The sequence below is a fragment of the Podarcis melisellensis genome (genome assembly GCF_964234715.1).
Source record: "Podarcis melisellensis genome assembly, chromosome: 3".
Taxonomy (NCBI): Eukaryota; Metazoa; Chordata; class Lepidosauria; order Squamata; family Lacertidae; genus Podarcis; species Podarcis melisellensis.
Genome location: NC_138530.1, coordinates 4808816 through 4833657, shown reverse-complemented (window position 1 = coordinate 4833657; position 24842 = coordinate 4808816). Strand labels below are relative to the sequence as shown.

General features: G+C 45.8%; 1 protein-coding gene across 2 annotated transcripts in view; it reads right to left on the bottom strand.

Annotated features, from left to right (window-relative positions):
• MSRA (methionine sulfoxide reductase A) overlaps nucleotides 1–24842 on the bottom strand; it is a 199987-nt gene that overhangs the window by 92811 nt on the left and 82334 nt on the right. For both annotated transcript variants that reach the window (XM_081904414.1, XM_081904415.1), the window contains one exon: nucleotides 24180–24299. In XM_081904414.1, coding sequence (XP_081760540.1) covers nucleotides 24180–24299 — 120 coding nt within the window. The remainder of the gene's footprint in view (nucleotides 1–24179; nucleotides 24300–24842) is intronic.

The window sequence follows — 24842 nt, the reverse complement described above, 5'->3', positions numbered from 1 at the left end:
TATTTTGACACTATTTAGTGATAGTATGCTTTTGCAGCTGTTTTATTGGGGCTATTCTTTAGGTTATTGTACGGCTTTTATTGGGAGTAATCTGGTTACTTGGGCACAGCTAGAGGAAACTAGAGGAACTCAATGGCTTTCATGGTAACATACTTGTTATTTTCTGCCTTTATGTTATGCATTATGCTCATAAAAGTTTGCAAGCCACAGTCAGAAACTTCTTTGCAGCAAGGGATTATGTAGCAAGTTTGAATTTTAGTTGGGTGAAGAGGTATACAACTGTTGTTTTTTTACAAACTGAACCAATTCAGGCAGAACACCTGAACACTTACTTCCGGGTTTCCGTTGTTCGGGAGACAAAACGTACGAGTACCAAGGCATTTGAGAACCAAGGTATAACTGTACTTCCATCTTGTCAGGATTCAAACTCAATCTGTTAGCCATCATCCATCCTCCAACTTCATGTCTTTCCAGTGTGGTGTAGTGGTTAAGAGTGGTAGTCTTATAATCTGGTGAACCGGGTTCGCTTCCCCGCTCCTCCACGTGCAGCTGCTGGGTGACCTTGGGCTAGTCACACTTCTCTGAAGTCTCTCAGCCCCACGCACCTCACAGAGTTTTTGTTGTGGGGGAGGAAGGGAAAGGAGAATGTTAGCTGCTTTGAGACTCCTTCGGGTAGTGATAAAGCGGGATATCAAATCCAAACTCTTCTTCTTCTTCTTTTTCTTCTTCTTCTTCTTCATGTACACAGAGGAAAAGACATTCCAAAGTGCAGGGGCAAGCGTGGAAGACCCCCTGCTTCCAGGCCATCACCCTATGATATTCTGTAGGGTGCAGTGCCATGAGTAAATTTTCCACAGCTGAAGCAAGCGATGCTTTTGTACTTACAGTATAAAATGTGGCCCTGCAGGGTGAAGGTACTGACCAGTTCTGGAAAGTGTTCTGCTGGTACTTTTTCATTATTTGCCATAGAGGCATTACAGAGTTTCCTGGTCTTATCTCACCTCTGCTATGGCTACCCTTTTGCCAGCCTAAATAAAGAGGAAGTGGGGTTTCTACGACACTGCATGGTATTTCAGGTTGGTCCTTGACAGAAAAGGTTGCCCACTTCTGTCATAAAGCAGTAACTAAAAACGTACATCACAATAAATTTAAGATATACACAATTTATGATCTTATATGTATATCATTTGGGACGCAGGTGGCACTGTGGTCTAAAGCACTGAGCCTAGGGCTTGCCAATTGGAAAGTTGGTGGTTCGAATCCCTGCGATGGGGTGAACTCCTGTTGTTCGGTCCCAGCTCCTGCCAACCTAGCAGTTGGAAAGCACGTCAAGTGCAAGTAGATAAATAGGTACCACTCCGATGGGAAGGTAAATGGCGTTTATGTGCGCTGCTCTGTTTTCGCCAGTCATGCTGGCCACATGACCCAGAAAAACTGTCTACTGACAAACGTTGGCTCCCTCAGCCAGTAAAGCGATATGAGCGCCACAACCCCAGAGTAGTTCACGACTGGACTTAACTGTCAGGGGTCCTTTACATTTTTTATGTATATCATTTATTTTTGTAGCCATGGTCTCACAATTTCACATTTACTGATGACTAGCATCTTGCCAAGAATATAAATGAAAAGTGAAACATTGTGCTTTTTCACTAAGAAAAAGTTAGCCACTGGGAAATGATCAAGCACCAGCCAACGTATTTCTGTTGGGACTCGACCCAGATTTAAGCTCTCAAGTTTAGCAGATAAAACGCTGAACACATCAATCATTAGCCTTTAATAAATCTTTCCAGATATTTCACTTTTTCTGTGGCAAACCTTTTAGATGTTATTAATTCCCATCCCTTTTTTAATGAATTGCTGTGCCCATGTTTAACCTTCGGAATCCACATAAAATAAATTATTACTGATGATTAATTATGCTGTGAGGGACCAATAAGAGCAACTTATTTTTGAACCATACAGGGAATTAATTAAAACTGGCTTCAGTAAACAGTTTGCTATTTACGCTGCCACTTCTCCAGAATAAAAGGCCTCTTCTCTCCCCTGTACTCCAAATGATCTTGAATTCTCATCAAAAACAATGCAGTGGGACAAAATCCTTGTCTGTTTGCAAAAGTGAAACTGTGAATTGCAATTCTAATCAAGAGGTCATCCTTTAAAAAAAAAAAAACCCTTCATAGCTGATAAGATTTCTAAGTATGACTTTAGTACACATGAACCCCACCTTAATTTTTTCTTATCAAGACTACCAGTGATGAGAACAGATAATAAAACAAGCTCCTCCTGGTCATTCTATTAATATGCATATGCATGTTGTTGTTGTTGTTGTTGTTGTTGTTGTTGTTTAGTCATTTAGTCGTGTCTGACTCTTCGTGACCCCATGGACCAGAGCACAGCAGGCACTCCTGTCTTCCACTGCCTCCCACAGTTTGGTCAAACTCATGCTGGTAGCTTCGAGAACACTGTCCAACCATCTCGTCCTCTGCCGTCCCCTTTTCCTAGTGCCCTCCATCTTTCCCAACATCAGGGTCTTTTCCAGGCAGTCTTCTCTTCTCATGAGGTGGCCAAAGTCTTGGAGCCTCAGCTTCAGGATCTGTCCTTCCAGTGAGCACTCAGGGCTGATTTCCTTCAGAATGGAGAGGTTGGATCTTCTTGCAGTCCATGGGACTCTCAAGAGTCTCCTCCATCATCATAATTCAAAAGCATTAATTCTTCGGCGATCAGCCTTCTTGATGGTCCAGCTCTCACTTCCATACATCACTACTGGGAAAACCATGGCTTTAACTATACAGACCTTTGTTGGCAAGGTGATGTCTCTGCTTTTTAAGATGCCGTCTAGGTTTGCCATCGCCTTTCTCCGAAGAAGCAGGCGTCTTTTAATTTCGTGACTGCTGTCACCATCTGCAGTGATCATGGAGCCCAAGAAAGTAAAATCTCTCACTGCCACCATTTCTTCCCCTTCTATTTGCCAGGAGGTGATGGGACCAGTGGCCATGATTCTAGTTTTTTTTATGTTGAGCTTCAGACCATATTTTGCGCTCTCCTCTTTCACCCTCATTAAAAGGTTCTTTAATTCCTCATACATACACATATATATTGATGTGGGTGGGTCTTGAACCCTTGCCCCAGGAGGACCAAATGTGCTCTGCAGCTGCCCTGCCCAGAAAGCCATGAGGGTGCTGCTGCTGCTGCAAGTGGCTTCTCCCCCTTTCCTTTTGTGTGTGCTGTTATTCCAAAGCAGGTGCTCTTTTTTCCCCAATCATTTATATGGCACTTAGGTGGGACACAGGTGGCGCTGTGGGTTAAAGCCTCAGCGCCTAGGACTTGCCGATCGAAAGGTCGGCAGTTCGAATCCCTGCGGCGGGGTGCGCTCCCGCTGCTCGGTCCCAGCGCCTGCCAACCTAGCAGTTCGAAAGCACCTCCGGGTGCAAGTAGATAAATAGGGACCGCTTACCAGCGGGAAGGTAAACGGCGTTTCCGTGTGCGGCTCTGGCTCGCCAGAGCAGCGATGTCACGCTGGCCACGTGACCCGGAAGTGTCTCCGGACAGCGCTGGCCCCTGGCCTCTTAAGTGAGATGGGCGCACAACCCCAGAGTCTGTCAAGACTGGCCCGTACGGGCAGGGGTACCTTTACCTTTACCTAGGTGGCGGTTGCATGGGGTGTCACGCGATTTGCACCCCTGCCCAAAGGAACACCTGGAAGCTAGATATAGAAGGGTCCTTGCTGGCTGTGCCACTGGGGCTGGAAGTCCCCTGGCATTGCCTGGCATTTTATGCATGCCGTGATAACACAGGGAGGTGGGGGGGCGCTTCCCCATCTTCATGAGTTCACTGGCTGCCTCCATGGATGGGTAGCAGCACAGTCATAGTTGGCGGTCACTGGCAAAGTTTTCAGAGATGCTGGGAGTGTTAGGATCACCCTATTCATGTGTAGGACCCTGGCAGAGACACATGCCCAACTGGCATTTTCTCTCCCTCCTGGTCAATCGTTCGGGAGCTTCAAGTGCTTTCTGCAGCCTGAACATCACAGCGACTGATACCAAAAGGCATTAGCCCGCTTAGGGATCCTGCAGAGTATTTGCGGTTTGCGTAACAGAACTCAGTAGCACAGCATTTTGACTAATCTATTTACATATAATACATTCAAAGCATTCTGCTTTAGCTCCTTCCTCTTTCTCATCAGACAGCAAAGAGGGGAAAAACAAAGGACAATAGTCCCACTTTCCGGAACACAGTAACACAAAACATCCTGTCTCCGTCACTTCCCACGCTGTGGAATGAAAACATACACTGTCATGTGATAGACAACAATCTCATGACTGCAAACACGGAGCAAGAATCCTAACATGAAGTGCCTCTTCTGTTTTTATGTCACATTGTCATTTCTTGGTTGCTTATTTTTCCAGGCCGAGCATACAGCGAACACTACAATGCAGCAGGATACCCAGTTATTGAATACATATTACTAGAGCAGCCACATCACTAGAGCAGCCACAAAATTTGGTATGATTAACAAACCGTATCAATACTTGATTATTATTTAATTTCACAGGCAACCTCTGCTAAGAAATAGTTTCAAAATGTAACGCAAACAAAGGCCCTCAGTCGAAAAGGGATTCAGATATTATAATGGTGGCGTATCTGTGCATGTGCTAATCTGTTTACATATTGTGATGGGACGATGAGCTGCTTGTGCGTAAAATGCAAGTCCCTCAGAGTTTGATCAGGCTTTCAAACCTCTGCCTGTGACGGAGCCCCTCCAGCATGGCTGCGTCAATCACTAGTAGAATCCGAAAGTGGCTGCTTTCGGAAACGTTTCCAACATAAAAGCTCCTTAACGGAAACACGTCGTCTGGCCTCTCGGCGTGACAGTTTCCGTCGAGGTGTAGGTGTCCCTATAGGAGGTCCTGAGACCTCCCCACTGGTTTCGCTTGAAGCGTCTCTGAGCCATCCCTCCGACTCACTTTCCCTTGGAGTTCTTGCTCGCCCTCTACTGGTTCCCTCTTCCGCTGCTACTGCTCTCTCACCCTCAGTGAGCCTTTGCGCCTCCGGCGCTTTAGATGTCAGTTCCCTGACATCCACCTCCCCTCCAGGGCCCCCTTCACCCCCTCCCGTCTCCTCTCCTACTGGCAGTGAGGAGGTAAAACCCTTGAAAGAACCTCCCTCATCTTCCGACGTCGCGAACACTTCCTTCCACTTGTTGCTGTTCCTACTCTCTAGGTACTCTTCGTCATCAGAGTCCACTCCCTCTTCCAACTCCGACTCCGCGAACCCTTCCATTTCCTCTTCCTCATCGGTGGTGCCGAAATACTCCCTCCTAAACCTTGCTATCGGCTGAGGTTTCCTCGGGAACCTTTGATGGAACGTTTCTGTTAAAACCTCGTCATTGACTTCCTGCGCACTTACCCAGGTGTTTTCTGACTCCGGTTCCCCTTCCCACGCCACTAAATACTCCACCTGATTTCCCTTCCACCTGGAATCGAGGATTTCCGCTACATGGTTGCGGCGTTCCCTCTCTTCCAAGGCTGGTCCCCTGACGTGCTCCCCTTCACCTCCTCCCCTGTATGGTGACAGCAACGACCTGTGGAACACTGGGTGCAATTTCATGTGATTGGGTAATCGGAGTTTGAAAGCTACCGGGTTGACCTGCTGAATCACCTCAAAGGGTCCCAATCTTCTGGGCCTCAGTTTCTTACAACCCCCTTTGAACGGCAACCCTTGGGTTGACAACCACACTTGATCCCCCACCCTTATGGTTTCACCTTCCCTTCTGTTCTTGTCTGCCTGCTTCTTATATTGTGCCTTAGCCCTTTCTAAGTTGAGCTGGAGCTGCTGATGGATGGCTTCCATCTCTTCTACAAAATGTTCAGCCGCTGGGACACTCCATCTCTCCCCTCCTTCCCCTGGAAATGCCCTGGGGTGACACCCGTAATTAGCCAAAAAGGGACTCATCCCTGTGGACACATTCTCCGCATTATTGTAGGCAAATTCTGCCAACGCCAACTTTTCGACCCAATCGTTCTCTCTGTCATTGACATAACACCTAAGATATTGTTGAAGAATGCCATTTGCCCTTTCCGCCTGCCCGTTGGTTTCAGGGTGCCGGGCAGTTGAAAAATTGACTTCCACGTGTAACAAGCTCATGAGCTTCCTCCAGAACCTGGAAGTAAATTGTTTGCCTCGATCCGAGATCACCCTCGAGGGAGCCCCGTGCAACCTAAAGATATGTTCCACAAACAACTTCGCCGTTTCTTCCGCTGTGACTGCATGTGAGCATGCTACAAAGTGGCACATCTTAGTTAACAGGTCTACTACTACCATGATGGCTGTTTTCCCCTTGGACCTTGGCAGATCCGTCATAAAATCTATTGATATCGCTTCCCAAGGCCGTTCTGGTGTGGGTAAAGGTTCTAATAACCCTGCCGGCGCCCTTCTTTCCCCTTTGGCTCGCTGACATTGGTCACACCCTCTTACATACTCCCTTACATCTTCCCTCACCTTAGGCCACCAAAATTCCCTGGTAACCAACCACATGGTCTTGTGTTGCCCAAAATGTCCCGCCGTGGGGCTATCATGCAACTGCTTGAGTACTCTCCCCCTCAATTCACCTTCGGGTATATACAGTGCCCCTTTGTAATACAATGCCCCATTTCTTTCCTCAAAACCTCCGGGGCTCTCGCCCTCCCCCCTGAGACCTCTGAGCTTATCCTGGGCATATTCATCATTTTCCGTTTCCTCCACCAGTTCTCGTTGCCCCACCATCGCCGCCCCACACACCCAGCGGTCCTCCGGGATGACATGTCTCTCTTCGATCACCCCCTCCCCTTCCCAATATTCTGGTTTGCGTGAGAGCGCGTCCGCCCTGACGTTTTCTGGGCCTGGCACATAACAAATCTCAAAGTTAAATTTGGAGAATTCCTGTGCCCATCTCACTTGTCGTTGGTTGAGCACTCGAGCTGTTCTCCAATACTCTAAATTTTTGTGGTCGGTGCACACTTGCACCTTGTGTTGTGCCCCAATTAATAAATGTCTCCACCTCCGGAATGCTTCGTGAATGGCAAGTAGTTCCCTGTCATACACCGTGTAATTCCTCTCGGACTTATTCAGCTTCCGCGAGAAGAAGGCACACGGTCTCCACTCCGACGCACTCCTCCCCGGTTGAAGAAGGACCGCCCCTACCGCCCGGTCGGATGCATCTGTTTCCACTCTCATGGGTTTTCGTAAATCCACATGCAGAAGTTGTTCTTCCGAGGCGAAAGCCCTTTTCAGTTCTTCAAAGGCTCGATCCGCCTCTGCCGTCCAAACAAATTTCTTCTTGCTGCTGAGACAGTCGGTGATGGGCGCCGTCAAGTGGGCAAAGTTCTTGATGAACTTCCGATAAAAGTTCCCAAATCCCAAGAATCTTTGCACGTCCTTCTTGGTCTTCGGTGTCTTCCATTCCAGTACCGCTTGGACCTTGCCTGGATCCATGGCCAATCCCTTGTCTGACAAGCGGTACCCCAGGAATTCCACCTCCTTGGTATGAAACTGGCACTTCTCCAGTTTCACCCACAGCTGGTTGGCTTGCAGCCTGCCCAACACTTCTCGAACGTCCCTCACATGCTGTTCCTCATTTTCCGAATACACCAACACGTCGTCTAAAAAGGCCACACAATTCTTGTAGAGCAAAGGTCCCAGAACGTGGTTTATAAAAGCTTGAAAACACGCGGAGCCCCCTTGTAGACCGAAGGGCATAACGAGGTATTCAAAGGCTCCCAACGGGGTAAACATGGTGGTCTTCCATTCATCTCCCTTCCTTATGCGTATCAGATTGTACGCCCCCCGCAGGTCCAGTTTTGTAAAAATCTTTCCCTTCCTTACTCTGGTCAAAATGTCATCAATTCGGGGCATAGGGAAAGCCAGGGGCTCCGACACTGCATTGAGGGCCCTGAAGTCACACACCAGTCTCGGTTTGTCTGTGTTCTTTTTGTCCACAAAGAACACTGGGCTGCCCCCCACCGCTCGGGACTCTCTGATGAAACCTCGCTTCAAGTTTTTGTCAATGAACTCCCTCAGCTCCTGCATCTCCCTGTCTGACATGGCGTACAGCTTGCCTACTGGGAGTTGGGCCCCTGGGAGTAGGTTGATTTGACAGTCAAAGGGTCTATGCGGTGGCAGTTTGTCTGCTTCCCTTTCGCTGAATACGTTGCTCAGATCTGCGTATTGCGGGGGCACCTTCCCTTTGTCCATCACTTCCATCCCCGCTAGGGTGACTCTGTCTCCTCCCGAAACCTTCCCCTCCTTGCAGTGTTCTAGGCAATGCGCTGACCCAAAGGAGACCACCCTCTGATGCCAGCCCACTAGCGGATCGTGTAGCGCCAGCCAGCTCATCCCCAAAATGATGGGCGCTCCTCCCAGGATGGCCACATTAAACGCTATCTGTTCGGTGTGCCTTGCCACTCTCATTATCATCGGGACAGTCTGTTGGCTAACTTCTCCCCCCAACAGCTCTCTGCCGTCAATCGTAGTCACCTGCAAGGGGTTACTTAAAGGGATAGTCTGTATCTGGTGCTCAGCTGCAAACTCCTTACTCATGAAATTACAGGAGCTGCCTGAATCCAAAAGCGCCTTGACCTTTAGTGGGTGTCCGTTTGGCAGTTCTAGTAACACCTCTATCACTAAAGCGGGTCTGGGGGGTTCTGGCATGGGCACTTTCATTGCTCTTTGGCCTGGCTGCTGTGCCCCAACGGTGGCAGCCAGGCGTTGGCTTTTACTTGCTCCTTGCCTTCCTCTTCCTTTCCCCCAACAGCTCCTGCCATCCCTTGCCATTCCTTTCTTTGTGGGCAAACTCTGGCAAAGTGCCCTGGCTGTTGGCAGAGATAACATCTCTTGGCGCTCTTTCCCTCCTTTTTCCGCCCTTCACTGGGATTTGAAACTGCGCGCGCCCGCGCTGTTCCAACTTCCATCGGCTCTGCCGGCGGGAAAGGTGGCTCTGGAATGTCTGGAATGCGGAACTCCCTCCAACGGTCTCCTTTCCCTTCCCGCTTTTCCATAGCCCTCGCCTCCTGGCGCGCTCCTATGGCCAGCGCAGATTTGGTTAACTGGTCCATAGACTCCGCCCTGGGGCCCCGGGAAAGCTCATCTTTGACGGTTGAAGAAAGCCCCTCTTCGAAAAGCATTTGGATGGGCTCCGCCGATAGGTCCCACCCCAATTTGTGAATCAACATGGTAAATTCAGTCCAGTACTCACGGACAGATCTGCTTCCTTGCTGGCAAGCCATTAACTGCCTTCGCACCACCCCCTGCTCAATATCGCTGGAAAACATCAGGTCCATGGCACGAAAAAACTTCCTCGTGTCCTTTAAGATCTCATTATTCGCTGCCATCAGGGGTCTAACCCAATCTTTCGCCCCGGATTCGAGATGGCCAATCACATACGCCACTCGCGATTCCTCATCGGGGAAGTCATCAAACTGCAAGTTTAGAGCGTATTGCATCTCTGTTCTAAAGGCATGATAGTTCCTGGGATCCCCCCCGAATTTCTGCACCAATCCTGGCACCTTTCTGGCGAGCGGGGTGGTTTTCTCCTTTCCCTTTTCTGCATCCTGAGCCCTCCTCTCCTCAAGCCTCGCCGTTTGCAGCGCCAACTGGATCTCCAACGCCCTGTACCTTTCTTCCAGGCTTGGACCTCCTCCAGCTGCTCCTGCTTCCCCGGTTCCGGCTGGATTGCTCATGATGCTTCTCCCTGCACAAGCTGGCTTTCGGAGACTTTCGGATTGCTGTGATGGGACGATGAGCTGCTTGTGCGTAAAATGCAAGTCCCTCAGAGTTTGATCAGGCTTTCAAACCTCTGCCTGTGACGGAGCCCCTCCAGCATGGCTGCGTCAATCACTAGTAGAATCCGAAAGTGGCTGCTTTCGGAAACGTTTCCAACATAAAAGCTCCTTAACGGAAACACGTCGTCTGGCCTCTCGGCGTGACAGTTTCCGTCGAGGTGTGGGTGTCCCTATAGGAGGTCCTGAGACCTCCCCACTGGTTTCGCTTGAAGCGTCTCTGAGCCATCCCTCCGACTCACTTTCCCTTGGAGTTCTTGCTCGCCCTCTACTGGTTCCCTCTTCCGCTGCTACTGCTCTCTCACCCTCAGTGAGCCTTTGCGCCTCCGGCGCTTTAGATGTCAGTTCCCTGACACATATACATTCCAATTTACATATTCATCAATGTAGATACTGCAGAGTAGTATCACACCTAAATATTTTGCTCCACAGGGAAAATAAGTAGATTTGGAGGAAAGGGTTGTAACTGGGGAAATTGAATGGATGGGAAATGGTTTTAAATATGCCATGATCCTCATTCCAAATGGGCCTTTCCCTGCCGTGCTGCTTTGATCATATATATCTCATTTCACATCTTTTCTGGTCGTAAGTCCTATGTGGTGAACAGGGTAAGGTATTTATCTAGGTGTTCAGTCATACATAGTGAAATGCAAAACATAGAGAAAAATGCAAAAAATAAATAAATTATGCCGCAAAAAGTGAAACAGGAGTAATATCAGCAAACAGCCTGATTTACATATTCTCCTCCCACAATGACAATTAGACATTCTGGAGTTCTCATAATGCCTACATTTCAATTCCCCGATTTTAGCATGGAGACAATAGTCATCTTCTTAAGCTCCTTCTCAAGAGAATGCAGGAATGGAATAAAAATATTTCATGCCATTATGTTTAAAAGATACATTTCACCATTAAATCACACTTTCAAAAAGTGTGGAGGAGAAAGACTACTACTAAGTGTGACCACTATTCAGCACTTAATTGTTTTTATAAATTGGCTGTTACGAATTGGATGGATACATCATATGAGCACAGATTCCATTTTCTGGAAATTATGGCGGCGGCTCCATTTTAAAAAGAATGGCATTACAGGCAATAAGAGGAATGGCTAAAATAAACTGGCCTTCGTTAAGCTTAACTTCCAAATCTCATGTCATTTCCTGCATTCCACTTTCCCCATTTCAGTTTCCCATAAGTTGCTAACACTGATCAGACTGAAAACAGTAGGGGGAAAGAATCTTTTTAAAAGACAAGAGCAGTCCTGATGTCAACAGGGCCAAGACTCCTTCTTTGGAGGTTTTTAAGCAGAGGTTGGATGGCCATCTGTCATGGATACTTTACTTGAGATTCCTGCATTGCAGGGCGTTGGACTTGATGACCCTCTTGGTCCCTTCCAATGCTTCAATTCTATGATTCTATTTTTTTAAAAAAAAAATATTAACAGTTTAGACATTACAAAATAAAAGAAATTAAAACAAAACAATACAGTTCAGTACAAAAACAAAGACACAACATAACACTAACACTAAAATATTAAACTGACAAAACAAAACAAAAATGATTTAAAACACATCCAATAGTTTCAATATCTTATCTTTCATTCACTTGTTTCAACGACCTCCTCACACCTCCCTTTTTGTATTCCACTTCAGTTAACTGTTTCAGCAATTCCTTTCCTTCTTCCTCTGTTTTCTGTCCTGTAATTTATCTTAACATATTCTGACCTTATTTTTTTCCTTTTAATACATTAGTAATCCATTTGTACTTAGTTCCTTATAACATTTCTACTAAAGCCATATAACTTCATTCCAGCATTTTTCTAACATTCATTAATTTTACAGTATTTCTGTAAATAGTCTTTAAACTTTTTCCAGTCTTCTTCCACCGACTCTTCTCCCTGGTTTCGGATTCTGCCAGTCATTTCCGCCAGTTCCATATAGTCCATCAACTTCATCTGCCATTCTTCCCGGGTGGGTAAATCTTGTGTCTTCCAGTACTTCGCGATGAGTATTCTTGCTGCTGTTGTTGCGTACATAAAAAAAAGTTCTGTCCTTCTTTGGCACCAATTGGCCGACCATGGCCAGGAGAAAGGCCTCTGGTTTCTTCAGGAAGGTATATTTAAATACCTTTTTCATTTCATTATAGATCATCTCCCAGAATGTCTTAATCCTTGGGCATGTCCACCAAAGGTGAAAGTATGTACCTTCAGTCTCATTACATTTCCAACATTTATTGTCAGGTAAATTATAAATTGTCAGGTAAATTATAAAGCTTGCAATTCTATGATTCTAAGAGATAAGGCCAAACACTATCATAGCCCATATATGCATTCTTTGACTATGATTATTGAACTTAGCATGTGGCTGACCACATGGACCACAATGGCTGTGGAACTGCTTGTGGTTTATTTCATCCTTTATTTAATTCTTAACAGCACTTTTAGCAATCCTGACCCTGCCTATACTCAGCATCCTTACCAGAGACCAAGCCATCCTCTGCAACACAGTCCGTACCATCCCCTTCTCTGCCAGTTGTTGACGTAGGTAACAAATATGCCGACCTAGGCAAGCATGAAGCCAAAAGATGGCTCTCCACTTGCTTGTTCTCCTTTTATTCAGAAATGGGAGATTAGACACACTCATGTCAGGCTGCTACAGCACATTCAGCAGAAAGTTCAGCTGCATACACTTTATGGAAATGTGACATTAGAACTGAATAACTGGAAGACATTTCAGCCACAATTAACATTTGATACTGTTTGGAAAGAAAACACAATTAATTTCTAATTTTGCCACTTCGGTGAGCAAACACTGGCTTAAGCCAACAGGGAAATCAGAACACAAACTAGCAAAAGTTGCAGAAGGTGGCTACTCAGAGAGTCTTCGCTGAAGTTCTGATTTGGACTACCTCTTCAAATCTCACAGATGTGGCATTAAAGAACTGAGTCATCTCGCTCAAGTGTGCAAGCTTGAGATAAAGATGTGTAATCACACTGAGGCCAAGCACTGCCCTAAAAAATTATACAGATAGGTAGGTTTCGCCACATCCAGACAGCCTCCTACACCTCCCAGTATCAGACGACTGTCCTTGCAGCCCTCAATTGCCCTTTGGTCTTCTTCTTGCTTCTTCTGTGAGGAGGTTCCTGGGAGGAGCCAGGGTGCCAAAGGAGGCTGCAGGCTGCCAGATGAAGGAACACTATGCCACAGATGGAGCATGGCTAGAGTGGGTAGCTGCCAATTTCTCTGCTTGGCCTGGGAACACAAAACTGGGTGGACCTTGCCTCCTCCCCTCACCAGCTCTTCTCCCTCCCCTCTGTCCCCTTCTCTCTTCTTTTGTGGCAAGAATCAAAAAGGAACAATGAGACGAAGAATAGAGCATGAGACTCAGGGTTTCACCCACATTGGGTGAAAGATTTCTGTATTGCAGTAGGCTGAACTAGCAGTCCATCCCAACTCTACAATTTTATGAGTCTCATGGCATCTTAAAGGCTAATAAATATATTGATATATTATTATGGCATATATTTCCACAGAGTATATATTTCCATGGAGTACATCTGATGAACTGGACTCTCTAGTCTACAAGAGCTGATGTCATAATACAATTCTTACTCTCTAAGATGCAACAAGGTTCTGCTGCTCCCCACCCACCCAAAACTAACATGGCTATCTCTGTGGAAGTTAATATCAAAAGAGACAACTGCCTCACTCAAAACATATAAGCCCAAAGAAGAACTCGAATAAATAGGAAATAATACAATAATAGCAAGTTATTTACAGGACTCTGTTCAAAAGCAATAAAGACTGCAGCACACCAATACTCATGTGCTTCAAGAGTCTTCCCAAAATAAGAGACACAAAATTATTAGATCATAAATCAGTCCACCAACCGATTGTATTTTTTACCATGGGCCTTCCTCGGCCACTTCCACCCTTGGGAATCCCAAACTCCAGGCACATTCAGCCTGCAGCCAAAGAAGCTTTGATGCAGATCTTCCATGGTGAACTTCTCTGGAGATTTCTGAAAAGGTCCCTCCATGTGCTTTTCCTGCTTACTGAACGCTCCCCAGCCTAGCTCCCTATCCTCACACCAAAGCTCCTTGGCACCACTGCAAGTGGCTTCTCTTTTTAACCTCACTCCGTTTCACTAGTTGCCACTTTGAGTGGTGGCAGGATGCCAAGAAAGAGCAGCTGTTGTTGTTAGAAATTGTATACCGCCCTATACCCATAGGTCTCAGGGCGGTTTACCCAAAGCAAACCTCCCATCAGCCTGCAAAATGATTATTTCTTAGTTAGATTTATAGCCCTTACTCTTAAGGATGAGATGTAGTGACTTGCCCAAGTATGGAGGGGACGCGACGGTCACCTCCAGACTTGATTATTGTAGAAATGGCGTCTGTCCTTTATGTGATATGGCTCTTGGAGGGTGTAAAATCCACACAGGATATGTTTGTTTTCAACCCGCTTGTGAAGATTATCAGAGATCACAAAGAAAGGAATATATGATAACAACAAGAAGATGAGGAAAATAACAAAGAGACTATCTGGACAGAACTGTGTAATTAAAGCAGCAGCAAGAGTGATTTTTGGATCCCTTTCAGAGCTCAAAGTATGGGTACCCCCAACAAAATTTTAAAAATTTGGCTGTATAATTTGGAACTAATGTGATTTGGAATTAATGTGATTTGATTGGCCTGTTAATAAAAATTATTTTTTTTTTAAAAAAAAGACTTGATTATTGTAACTCACTCTACATGGGGCTGCCCTTGAGACTGACCCAGAAACTCCAGCGGGTGCAGAATGCCATGGTGAGACTCCTTACAGGGTCCTCGCTGCGAGATCACATTCACCCGGTGCTATACCAGCTGCACTGGCTCCCGGTGGAGTACAGGATCAGGTTTAAGGGGCTGGTTTTGACCTTTAAAGCCCTATACGGCCTAGGACCCTCGTAGCTACGGGATCGCCTCTCCTGGTATGTCCCACGGAGGACCTTACACTCTTCAAACAAAAACATCTTGGAGATCCTGGGCCACAGGGAGGCTAGGCTGGCCTCAACCAGAGCCAGGGCTTTTTCAGCCGTGGCCCCGATCTGGTGGAACGCTCTGTCACAAGACCTTTGGCCAAGGCACAGTCTGACCCCCTCCTTTGGTAATCCTCACAGAACTCTAGCCCAATGGTTGCCATTAATTTTATTTTGAATAGATTTTAAAATGAATTGATTTTAGAGTGCTGTGTTACCTTTATTGTTGTTAGCCGCTCTGAGCCCAGCTTCGGCTGTGGAGGGCTGGATTTAAATAAAATGGTGGTATTATTATTATTATTATTATTATTATTATTATTATTATTCAATTGAGCTTCACAGCTGAGCAGATGGGCATCCCACTTTGACGCATGTGAATTAAAGAGAGTCAACAAATTTTACCAAATGAGCTCCTTGGGAGACAAACAGAGGAAGGCCCTTGAAGCCTAGAGAATTCACAGGTAGAATTTATCCTCCTCATTTAGTTACGTTTGTGAAACCAATATAGCTTTATTAGCAACATCTTCATGAGGACAGAGCACTACTTTTTTGAGCAAAATAGGCTACTTTTCTGACACAATATAGGCTAAGAAGCCCCCCTCCCACCCAACCCACATTTTAAAAGTGCTCAGAATCATTACCCTAATGTGAAAGGGAATGCACGCGACATATGGAGGCTGTTGCTCCTTGGGAACAGCAGTGTATAAATGGCGGCTATAATATTACACGCAGTAATTACAGAAATATCACCATTTCAAGGAAATAGGATGTGCCCTGTAAACGTCATCATCATTATCACTGCAGCTCCATAGCGTTGGATCGTTAAGAGAACAAGAGCTTTGATATTGAACTGAAATAAGAATATTAACTTTTAACAAAACAAAACGCAGCAGCGAACGAGAAAGATGCGAACAGGCAGCCGACACCATCTGCTGCCCTTTGGAAATCTGCACTGATAGCAACTGCAGTCCATTCCTGTTATTCATGGCCATGTCATAGAATCACAGAATGGTAGAGATGGAAGGGACCTCAAGGATCATCTAGTCCAACCCCCTGCCATGCAGGGTTCTCAACTAGATCACACATGACGGGTGGTCATCCAACCTCTGCTTAAAAACATCCAAGGAGAGTCCACCACCTCACATGGGACTCTGCTCCACTTTCCAATAGTTCTTACTGTCAGATAGTTCTACCTGATGTTTAGTCGGAATCTCCTTCCTTGTAACTTGAATCCATTGGTTCAGAAGCTAGCCTCCAGAGCAGGTGAAAACATGCTTGCTCCATCCTCCATGTGACCAACGTTTGGATATCTGAAGATGGCAATATCTCTTCTCAGCCCGCTCTTTACCAGGTTAAACATGGGACACAGGTGGTGCTGTGGTCTAAACCACTGAACCTCTTTGGGCTTGCTGATCAGAAGGTCGGCAGTTCGAATCCCCGCGACGGGGTGGGCTCCCGTTGCTCTGTCTCAGCTTCTGCCAACCTAGCAGTTCAAAAGCACGCCAGTGCAAGTAGATAAATAGGTACTGCTGTGGTGGGAAGGTAGACATTTCCGTGCGCTCTGGCTTCGGTCACAGTGTTCTGTTGTGCCAGAAGTGCTTTAGTCATGCTGGCCACATGACCTAGAAAGTTGTCTGTGGACTAACGCCGGCTCCCTCAGCCTGAAAGCGAGATGAGCTCCACAACCCCATAGTCGCCTTTGACTGGACTTAACCGTCCAGGTGAGAGCTGGACCATAAAGAAGGCTGATCGCCGAAGAATTGAGGCTTTTGAATTATGGTGCTGGAGGAGACTCTTGAGAGCCCCATGGACTGCAAGAAGATCAAACCTATCCATTCTTAAGGAAATCAGCCCTGAGTGCTCACTGGAAGGACAGATCGTGAAGCTGAGGCTCCAATACTTTGGCCACCTCATGAGAAGAGAAGACTCCCTAGAAAAGACCCTGATGTTGGGAAAGATTGAAGGCACAAGGAGAAGGGGACAACAGAGGACGAGATGGTTGGACAGTGTTCTCGAAGCTACAAACATGAGTCTGACCAAACTGTGGGAGGCAGTGGAGGACAGGAGTGCCTGGCGTGCTCTGGTCCATGGGGTCACGAAGAGTCGGACACGACTAAACAACTAAATGACAACAACAACCGTCCAGGGGTCCTTTACCTTATTACCTTACCAGGCTAAATATGCACAATTACCTCAACCATTATTCATAACGCTTGGGTTTCAGATCCTTGATCCTTTGCACATGTTCCAACTTGTGACAAACATCCCTTCTAGCTCTGGGGGCAAACCAATGCACTCCGTCTCCCCATCCCCCACAAAAACAACCAAGACACTTCCCCATTATTTTCTTTGCCTCAGTAACAAATGTGTATATTTCTCAGAAGTGTATTTCTCGCCACAGACACTCATCAGTTTTTTGAAAGTCCAGATTTAGCCATCTGAGGGGCAGATATGCAAATGCACTTAATGCCTACCATTTACTCAGTGTGCAACATCAGCAGTTCAGCATTGGGATCGTTTTTCGCATCAGTCTGACTTCTGAGGAACCTGCCAAGATGCAGAAAATTCCAGGCCATGTTCTAGGGGGCACACTAAGTCAATGTCGTGCTTGCCAGGGCTTTTGTGATCACTGATGCCACCATGTGAACTGGACCCAAAGATGCGCCCATCACTCTTTCGTGACTTCACATTACAGGGCAGAAATTTGTAGTCTTTCATAGAAGCTCAGCTCTGATCTTACTGATCGTCTCATCAAGGAACACCTCGTGAGCTTCTAGAAAACCCCAGAGTTCCTCAAGAACATAGTTTTAAACTTCTTTCGTCCAACAAAATTCCTTATTTTCTATAATGAAATAATGGGCAACAGTTAGGTGCCAACACCTAACCTTCCTTCAGATCATGTTGTTGTTGTTGTTGTTTAGTCGTTTAGTTGTGTCCGACTCTGCGTGACCCCGTGGACCAAAGTGTGCCAGGCACTCCTGTCTTCCACTGCTTCCCGCAATTTGGTCAAACTAATGCTGGTAGCTTCGAGAACACTGTCCCACCATCTCGTCCTCTGTCGTCCCCTTCTCCTTGTGCCCTCCATCTTTCCCAACATCAGGGTCTTTTCCAGGGAATCTTCTCTTCTCATGAGGTGGCCAAAGTATTGGAGTCTCAGCCCTAGGATCTGTCCTTCCAGTGAGCACTCAGGGCTGATTTCCTTAAGAATGGATAGGTTTGTTCTTCTTACAGTCCATGGGACTCTCAAGAGTCTCCTCCAGCACCAGAATTCAGGAAGCATCCATTCTTTGGCGATCAGCCTTCTTTATGGTCCAGCTCTCACTTCCATACATCACTACTGGGAAACCATAGCTTTACGGACCTTTGTTGGCAAGGTGATGCTGTCTAGGTTTGTCATTGCTTTTCTCCCAAGAAGCAGGCGTCTTTTAATTTCATGGCTGCTGTCACCATCTGCAGTGATCATGGAGCCCAAGAAAGTAAAATATCTCACTGCCTCCATTTCTTCCCCTTTTATTTGCCAGGAGGTGATGGGACCAGTGGCCATGATCTTCGTTTTTTTTGATGTTGAGTTTCAGACCATATTTTGCACTCTCCTCTTTCCCCCTCAATAAAATGTTCTTTAATTCCTCCTCACTTTCTGCCATCAAGGATGTGTCATCTGCATATCTGAGGTTGTTGATATTTCTTCCGGCAATCTTAATTCCGGCTAGGGATTCATCCAGCCCAGCCTTTCACATGATGAATTCTGCATATAAGTTAAATAAGCAGGGAAATAATATACAGCCTTGCCGTACTCCTTCAGATCATACAGAGTCGTACTTCAGACCATACAGAGTGCTTTGATAGCTTTGACCTGTCCACCCTTCAGCCCAGGTGAATAAGGCTATCCAGAAAGTGACAGACTGGTACAGTAAACCAAGCAGAAGAATGTAGAATAATCAAGGGTGCACAGCATACTGATAGTCTCCACTGAATCTGTAAACTAGTCATTTAAATCCTTACACCCTTTCCTTACAAGAGAGGCTATAAGGAGTACAGACAAAAGCTCAACAGGAATCCATTCTCTTGACAATGGCTTGAACAATAAAAGGAAATGTTCTGAACCACACTCATTACTGTCTGAAGACTTTAATCTTGTGATCTCCTTCAGAGTCTGTTCTCAAAAACCTTCAGGTATCCTTAGAAGCCATAGAAAATGAGGATAATGTTTGCACTTTAATTATGCAACGAAACCATCACAGAAAGCTAGGTGATCTGGCAAGGTATAATGACGTCTCAGTTATATTGCCAGGACAGTGATGCCTTTTTCTCTAAGTTATATGATAGTTGAATTTTCCTAATGGGGGTGGGGACATCCCACGTACAGGATAGGTGAAACTAGAGGGGGGAGAGAAAAAACTTTGCACTGCTCATTTTCTTTATTCTGCTCAGAAAGTGGTAATTAACACAGGGAGTGTCATGTACGTCCTTAAGGAAATTTTTTTACATGCACTCGTGTATGTAAGCATGGTTTTTACTTGACAAGATATAAAGCAGTTGTTGGGGCACTGGGCACGCTTTCTAAGTAAGCAACTGTCTGAAGCCAATTTCATATACAGTTATACTTTGGATCCCAAACGCCTTGGTACTTGGACGTTTTGGCTCCCAAGCGCCACAAACCTGGAAGTGAGTATTCCGGTTTGTGAAAGTTCTTTGGAACCTGAACGTCCAACGGGGCTACCACAGCTTCTGATTGGCTGCAGGAGCTCCCTGCAGCCAATCAGAAGCCTCACTTTGATTTCCGAGCATTTTGGAAGACTTCCCGATAGGATTCCGTTCGACTTCCAAGGTACGACTGTATTCAGGTTTGATGCCCAAGTTACACCTATTCCAGGAAGTATAGGACAGCAACTCTCTCTCTCTCTCTCTCTCTCTCTCTCTCTCTCTCTCTCCAGGTCTGTCCAGAATAACACACATGTCATTCACAATTTGAATGTGGACTAGGGGGCCACCCTGAAGTGTATAACCAAGACCAGGATGGATGACCTGGATGGCTCCAAATACTTTTGGTAGTTTGGCCGCCCTCCTAAACGCAAGGAATGACAATCCAGAAGAGCATTTTCTCTGCGACAGCACCTAAATTGTGAAACTACCTCCTCACAGAAGTACACCTGGCATTTTAACTGTACAGCTTCCACCTTAAGTTGAAGATGCACTTAACAATAGATTACACTGTTCAACAGAACAGAACAGTGTAATCTATTGTTAGGTATCAAAAGGTCAGCGGTTCAAATTCCCGCGACGGGCTGAGCTCCCGTTGCTCGGTCCCTGCTCCTGCCAACCTAGCAGTTCAAAAGCACATCAAAGTGCAAGTAGATAAATAGGTACTGCTGTGGCGGGAAGGTAAACGGCGTTTCCGTGCGCTGCTCTGGTTCGCCAGAAGCGGCTTAGTCATGCTGGCCACATGACCCTGAAGTGGTACGCCAGCTCCCTTGGCCAATAAAGCAAGATGAGCACCGCAACCCGAGAGTTGGTCATGACTGGGCCTAATGGTCAGGGGTCCCTTTACCACTATATTACATTACATTACATTATTGTAACCTGCCCTGGGACTTTTGCTGAAGGGCTGCATAATTTTTTTATACAAATAAATAGTTTTCCACCTGCTCAAGGTGGGATCCCAAGGTGGGATTCCAAAGCAGTGTACAAATAGTAAAACTGCACAATAAATGATGACAAAAATATAAAACAACACAATATAAAACATATACTGAGTTGGACAAGGTTGGATAGTGGAAAATTCATCTTCAAGAGGTGCTCTGAGCTCAATGGAATCGGGGGCCATGTTTCCATTCTGCCTTGGCACTATCACCCTCTGAGCCTTCCCTACTTTTTCCGGAAAGGTATGTATCCAATGGACTCTTCTCCAAATGAAGCTGAACCTGCAGAAGAGGCCTTGAGTTTCTTCCCATCAATAAGGGAAGGTAGAACAGAGAAAAGCATTGTTCAAGACAGCGTTTGTGTCGCCTCCACAAATCCTTAAAAATTCTTAGAAACATTAACCAAGGACACCGGGCTACTTGAGTGGCAATCTCATTTCTCCTTCTCTTCATGCACGCCACAGTAATATCTAAAGTAGCTTTTAGACTAGGATTATAAAACGAAAAGCCAACCACAAAGAACACGATCAGGTGGGGCGCCCCCAAAAGCTAATTTTGTGACCAGCATAATTTGTCACACAATGCCGTAGGTATCATGGCAACAAAGCTAATGGCAGGATGCATATATTTAAATTGCTATTAATTTTCAAAGATCACTCACGCATATTAAAAGATAAACTGACAGCTGTTGAGAAAAACCATCAGAGGGTGACAAGATTTAAAACAGGCCAACCAAATGACTTTCGGGGTAACACGATGATAAATAATGTTTAAAGCACATGTTTCCCCATATAATTACTTTTTTTAAAAGCTACCCTAAATTCCGGGAAATTACATGGTTGCATACCCCAAGTATGAATCAGAAATATAATGTAAAAACATTCTGATTTCAAGAAGTGCGGGCGGAGGTAATTGCAGTGAAGCAGCTGATAAACCACCAAGTGCTTTCTGCCTCCATCAGATTTCAGTTCCACTTGAGATGTGCAGATTTCAAATAGCTTATGAATACATTGATAAACAAAGAATTGTTCTGAACATCTGTAAGCAAACTATGAAGAGATGTTTCGTACTGAATGAACATCATGAGTTTCACATAATGCTTGCCAAAAAAATGTGTATTTGTGTATTGAGTAAAATGCACTGGAAATAGCCCAAACACTTATCCATTGCAAATGCCTTTTCAAATTTGCATCTGTAGGACAATTTACTGTGATGTAAAAATAATTCCCTATCAGAGTACTTATTGGCTTCAGAAATCTGAGCAGGCCGATTGTTCTTCAGTTCAATGCAGCGTGGCATCCATCTTGCCACCAGAAAAGGTGCTGTGCACCAACTATTCTTAAAATCATATATATATAATAACTCTTTGCTCCTAGTTTCTGCTAATAGCGCATGGCAATCAAAATGGGGTCAATTAATCTTAGAAGGTTTTCAAGTGTGTTGTAGATAAAAAATCTGGGCACGGATTATTTTGCTTTCAGGCAGAGTTTGTGTAAGATGATCACTTTTGTAGTTTCTGATACCAAAACATCGGATTTTTAGAGATATTCTGCGCTAGCCCAAGCCACTCTGTTACTCCTGATCATGGGTAGGCAAACTAAGGCCCAGGGGCCGGATCCGGCCCAATTGCCTTCTAAATCCGACGGTCTGTGAAGAAGCATGTTTTTACATGTGTAATAATAATAATAATAATAATAATAATAATAATAATAATTTATTATTTATACCCCACCCATCTGGCTGGGCTTCCCCAGCAGAATGTGTCCTTTTATTTAAAATGCATCTCTGGGTTATTTGTGGGGCCTGCCTGGTGTTTTTATATGAGTAGAATGTGTCCTTTCATTTAAAATGTATCTCCTCTGGGTTATTTGTGGGGCCTGCCTGGTGTTTTTATATGAGTAGAATGTGTCCTTTCATTTAAAATGTATCTCCTCTGGGTTATTTGTGGGGCCTGCCTGGTGTTTTTACATGAGTAGAATGTGCCCTTTTATTTAAAATGCATCTCTGGGTTATTTGTGGGGCATAGGAATTTGTTAATTCCCTCCCCCCAATATATATATATAGTCTGCTTCTTTCCCCTCCCTGGGGGACACCAAAGGGGAGAGAGGAAGAACGGTGTGTTCCTCTCACACATCTGAGAAGAATCGCCGAGACCTCGGCTGCTTATCAGCAGAGTGCAGCAGCGGGGAGGTCGCCAAGGAATATCTGCCGGTGCCTACGCTGTGGCACATTCCTCTGACCCAGGCAGAATTCCAACACACACAACCCTCGGATTGCATAAGAAGTCAAGTTATGCTGAGTCTGCCCATTGGTCCATCTATCTCAGCAGTATCTGACTGGCAGGGAATCTCCATGGTTTTGGACATGAGCCTCTTTTCCAGCTCTACCTGGAGACGTCTATGATTGAACCCGGGAACTCCTGCATGCAAAGCTTTCCCCATTTTGCAGTCGTAAAAACACTCCAGTCATTCCAATGACTTCTTGGATTTCCAGGGCAGCTGGGTTGGCCCCCTTGCATCCACAGGAAACCAAGGACGACGTAGCACCTTGAGATACTGGTCTTCTACTAGCAGATCAAGACCCACAAATGATCGTGCTGTGACTTAGGTCAATGACAAACCTAGACAGCATCTTAAAAAGCAGAGACATCACCTTGCCGACAAAGGTCCGTGTAGTTAAAGCCATGGTTTTCCCAGTAGTGATGTATGGAAGTGAGAGCTGGACCATAGAGAAGGCTGATCGCCAAAGAATGGATGCTTTTGAGTTATGGTGCTGGAGGAGACTCTTGAGAGTCCCATGGACTGCAAGAAGATCAAACCTATCCATTCTGAAGGAAATCAGCCCCGAGTGCTCACTGGAAGGACAGATCCTGAAGCTGAGGCTCCAATACTTTGGCCACCTCATGAGAAGAGAAGACTCCCTGGAAAAGACCCTGATGTTGGGAAAGATGGAGGGCACAAGGAGAAGGGCACGACAGAGAACGAGATGGTGGGACAGTGTTCTCAAAGCTACCAGCATGAGTTTGACCAAACTGTGAAGGCAGTGGAAGACAGGAGTGCCTGGTATGCTCTGGTCCATGGGGACACGACTAAACGACTAAACAACAACAACAAGTGACTTATTGCAAAAGGAAGTTTCCTATCCTTGTAGATTGTATGCAATCCCCAATGCAAAACATCACCAGGGAATGGGGGTATTTGCTGGGCACATTGCCACAGTTCCCACAATCCCATGTAAGCAGAGCACTAGGCAAAACAAATAAATCTGTGTTTCACTGTCAAAATGGGTTATGGAATTCTCCCTTTTCTTGGCACAAAATCTGCGTTCCTTTGATGGAACACTTGTTTTATTTCTGCTTTTCAGTGCGGAGCGCACACAGAGCCCAGCCACAGCTCAGCATTTGAACACTTGGTTTCCATACTGAGGGTCATGGATTCAATCCCTGGTCTGCACCTCCAGCTAAATGGACCTCTTGATATCTGAGCTGCCAAAGGCTTTTCTGCCGAAGTCCTTGGCAGGCCAGAGTAGGAAGCCCTGGTCTATGTAGAAAGATCAATGTTCTGGGTTGGCGTGAGGCAAGTCTGCATGCTTATATGCCACTAATCTTTCTTCTATAGATTAGTCTTAACAACCTGTTTGTTTGGGGGAGGGGACTTACATCACAGTGCTTCAGAAAAAGGTTTATAATCCATGAAAAAGTCAGCCCTACCTGAACAGACCTCTTCATAGGTGGGATTTGGGGTGTGTCCTCCAGCATAGCCCACTTGAGTTGAGTAGACTCCTTTCTGTCGCCAAAATTTCCTCTCAGCGCCCCAGAAGCAGCCCATCCCTGTTTGGAACAAAATAGAAAGCATTCTTGTTACAAAAGACTTACAAGGTTTTTGCTTAAAAGAGCATATTCAATGTGCCATACGACACAGCTAAAAATATAAAACATAAACTATTTAAGAAAAACAAAACAAAACCAAGAACAATAAATTCAAGAAAAGGGAACCCTGTCTTCCAATCAGGGACGCGGACTTATAAAAAATATTGGGGGGGCCCGAGAAAGCTCATGAATAATAAATAAGCTCATGAATATGCAAATGAAGTGGCGCCGCCTCCTCGTGAGCGAATAGGGGAGAGCGTGCTGCGCCTATTAATCAGCTCCAAAGGAAATTGGGTGGAGCTTTTGCTCGGGAGGGAGGGCAGGAGGCATGCAGCCCGCCCCTCCCTGTGCATTTTGGGCTGGGGGAGGGGCGGCGATGGCGCTCTGCTGGAGGGGCGCCGGAGATTATTGGGGGGGCGGAGCCCCCCCAAACGAATTTTTGAGGGGGCTCGGGCCCCCTCAAGCCCCATGGAGTCGGCGCCTATGCTTCCAATCTGCTGTCAA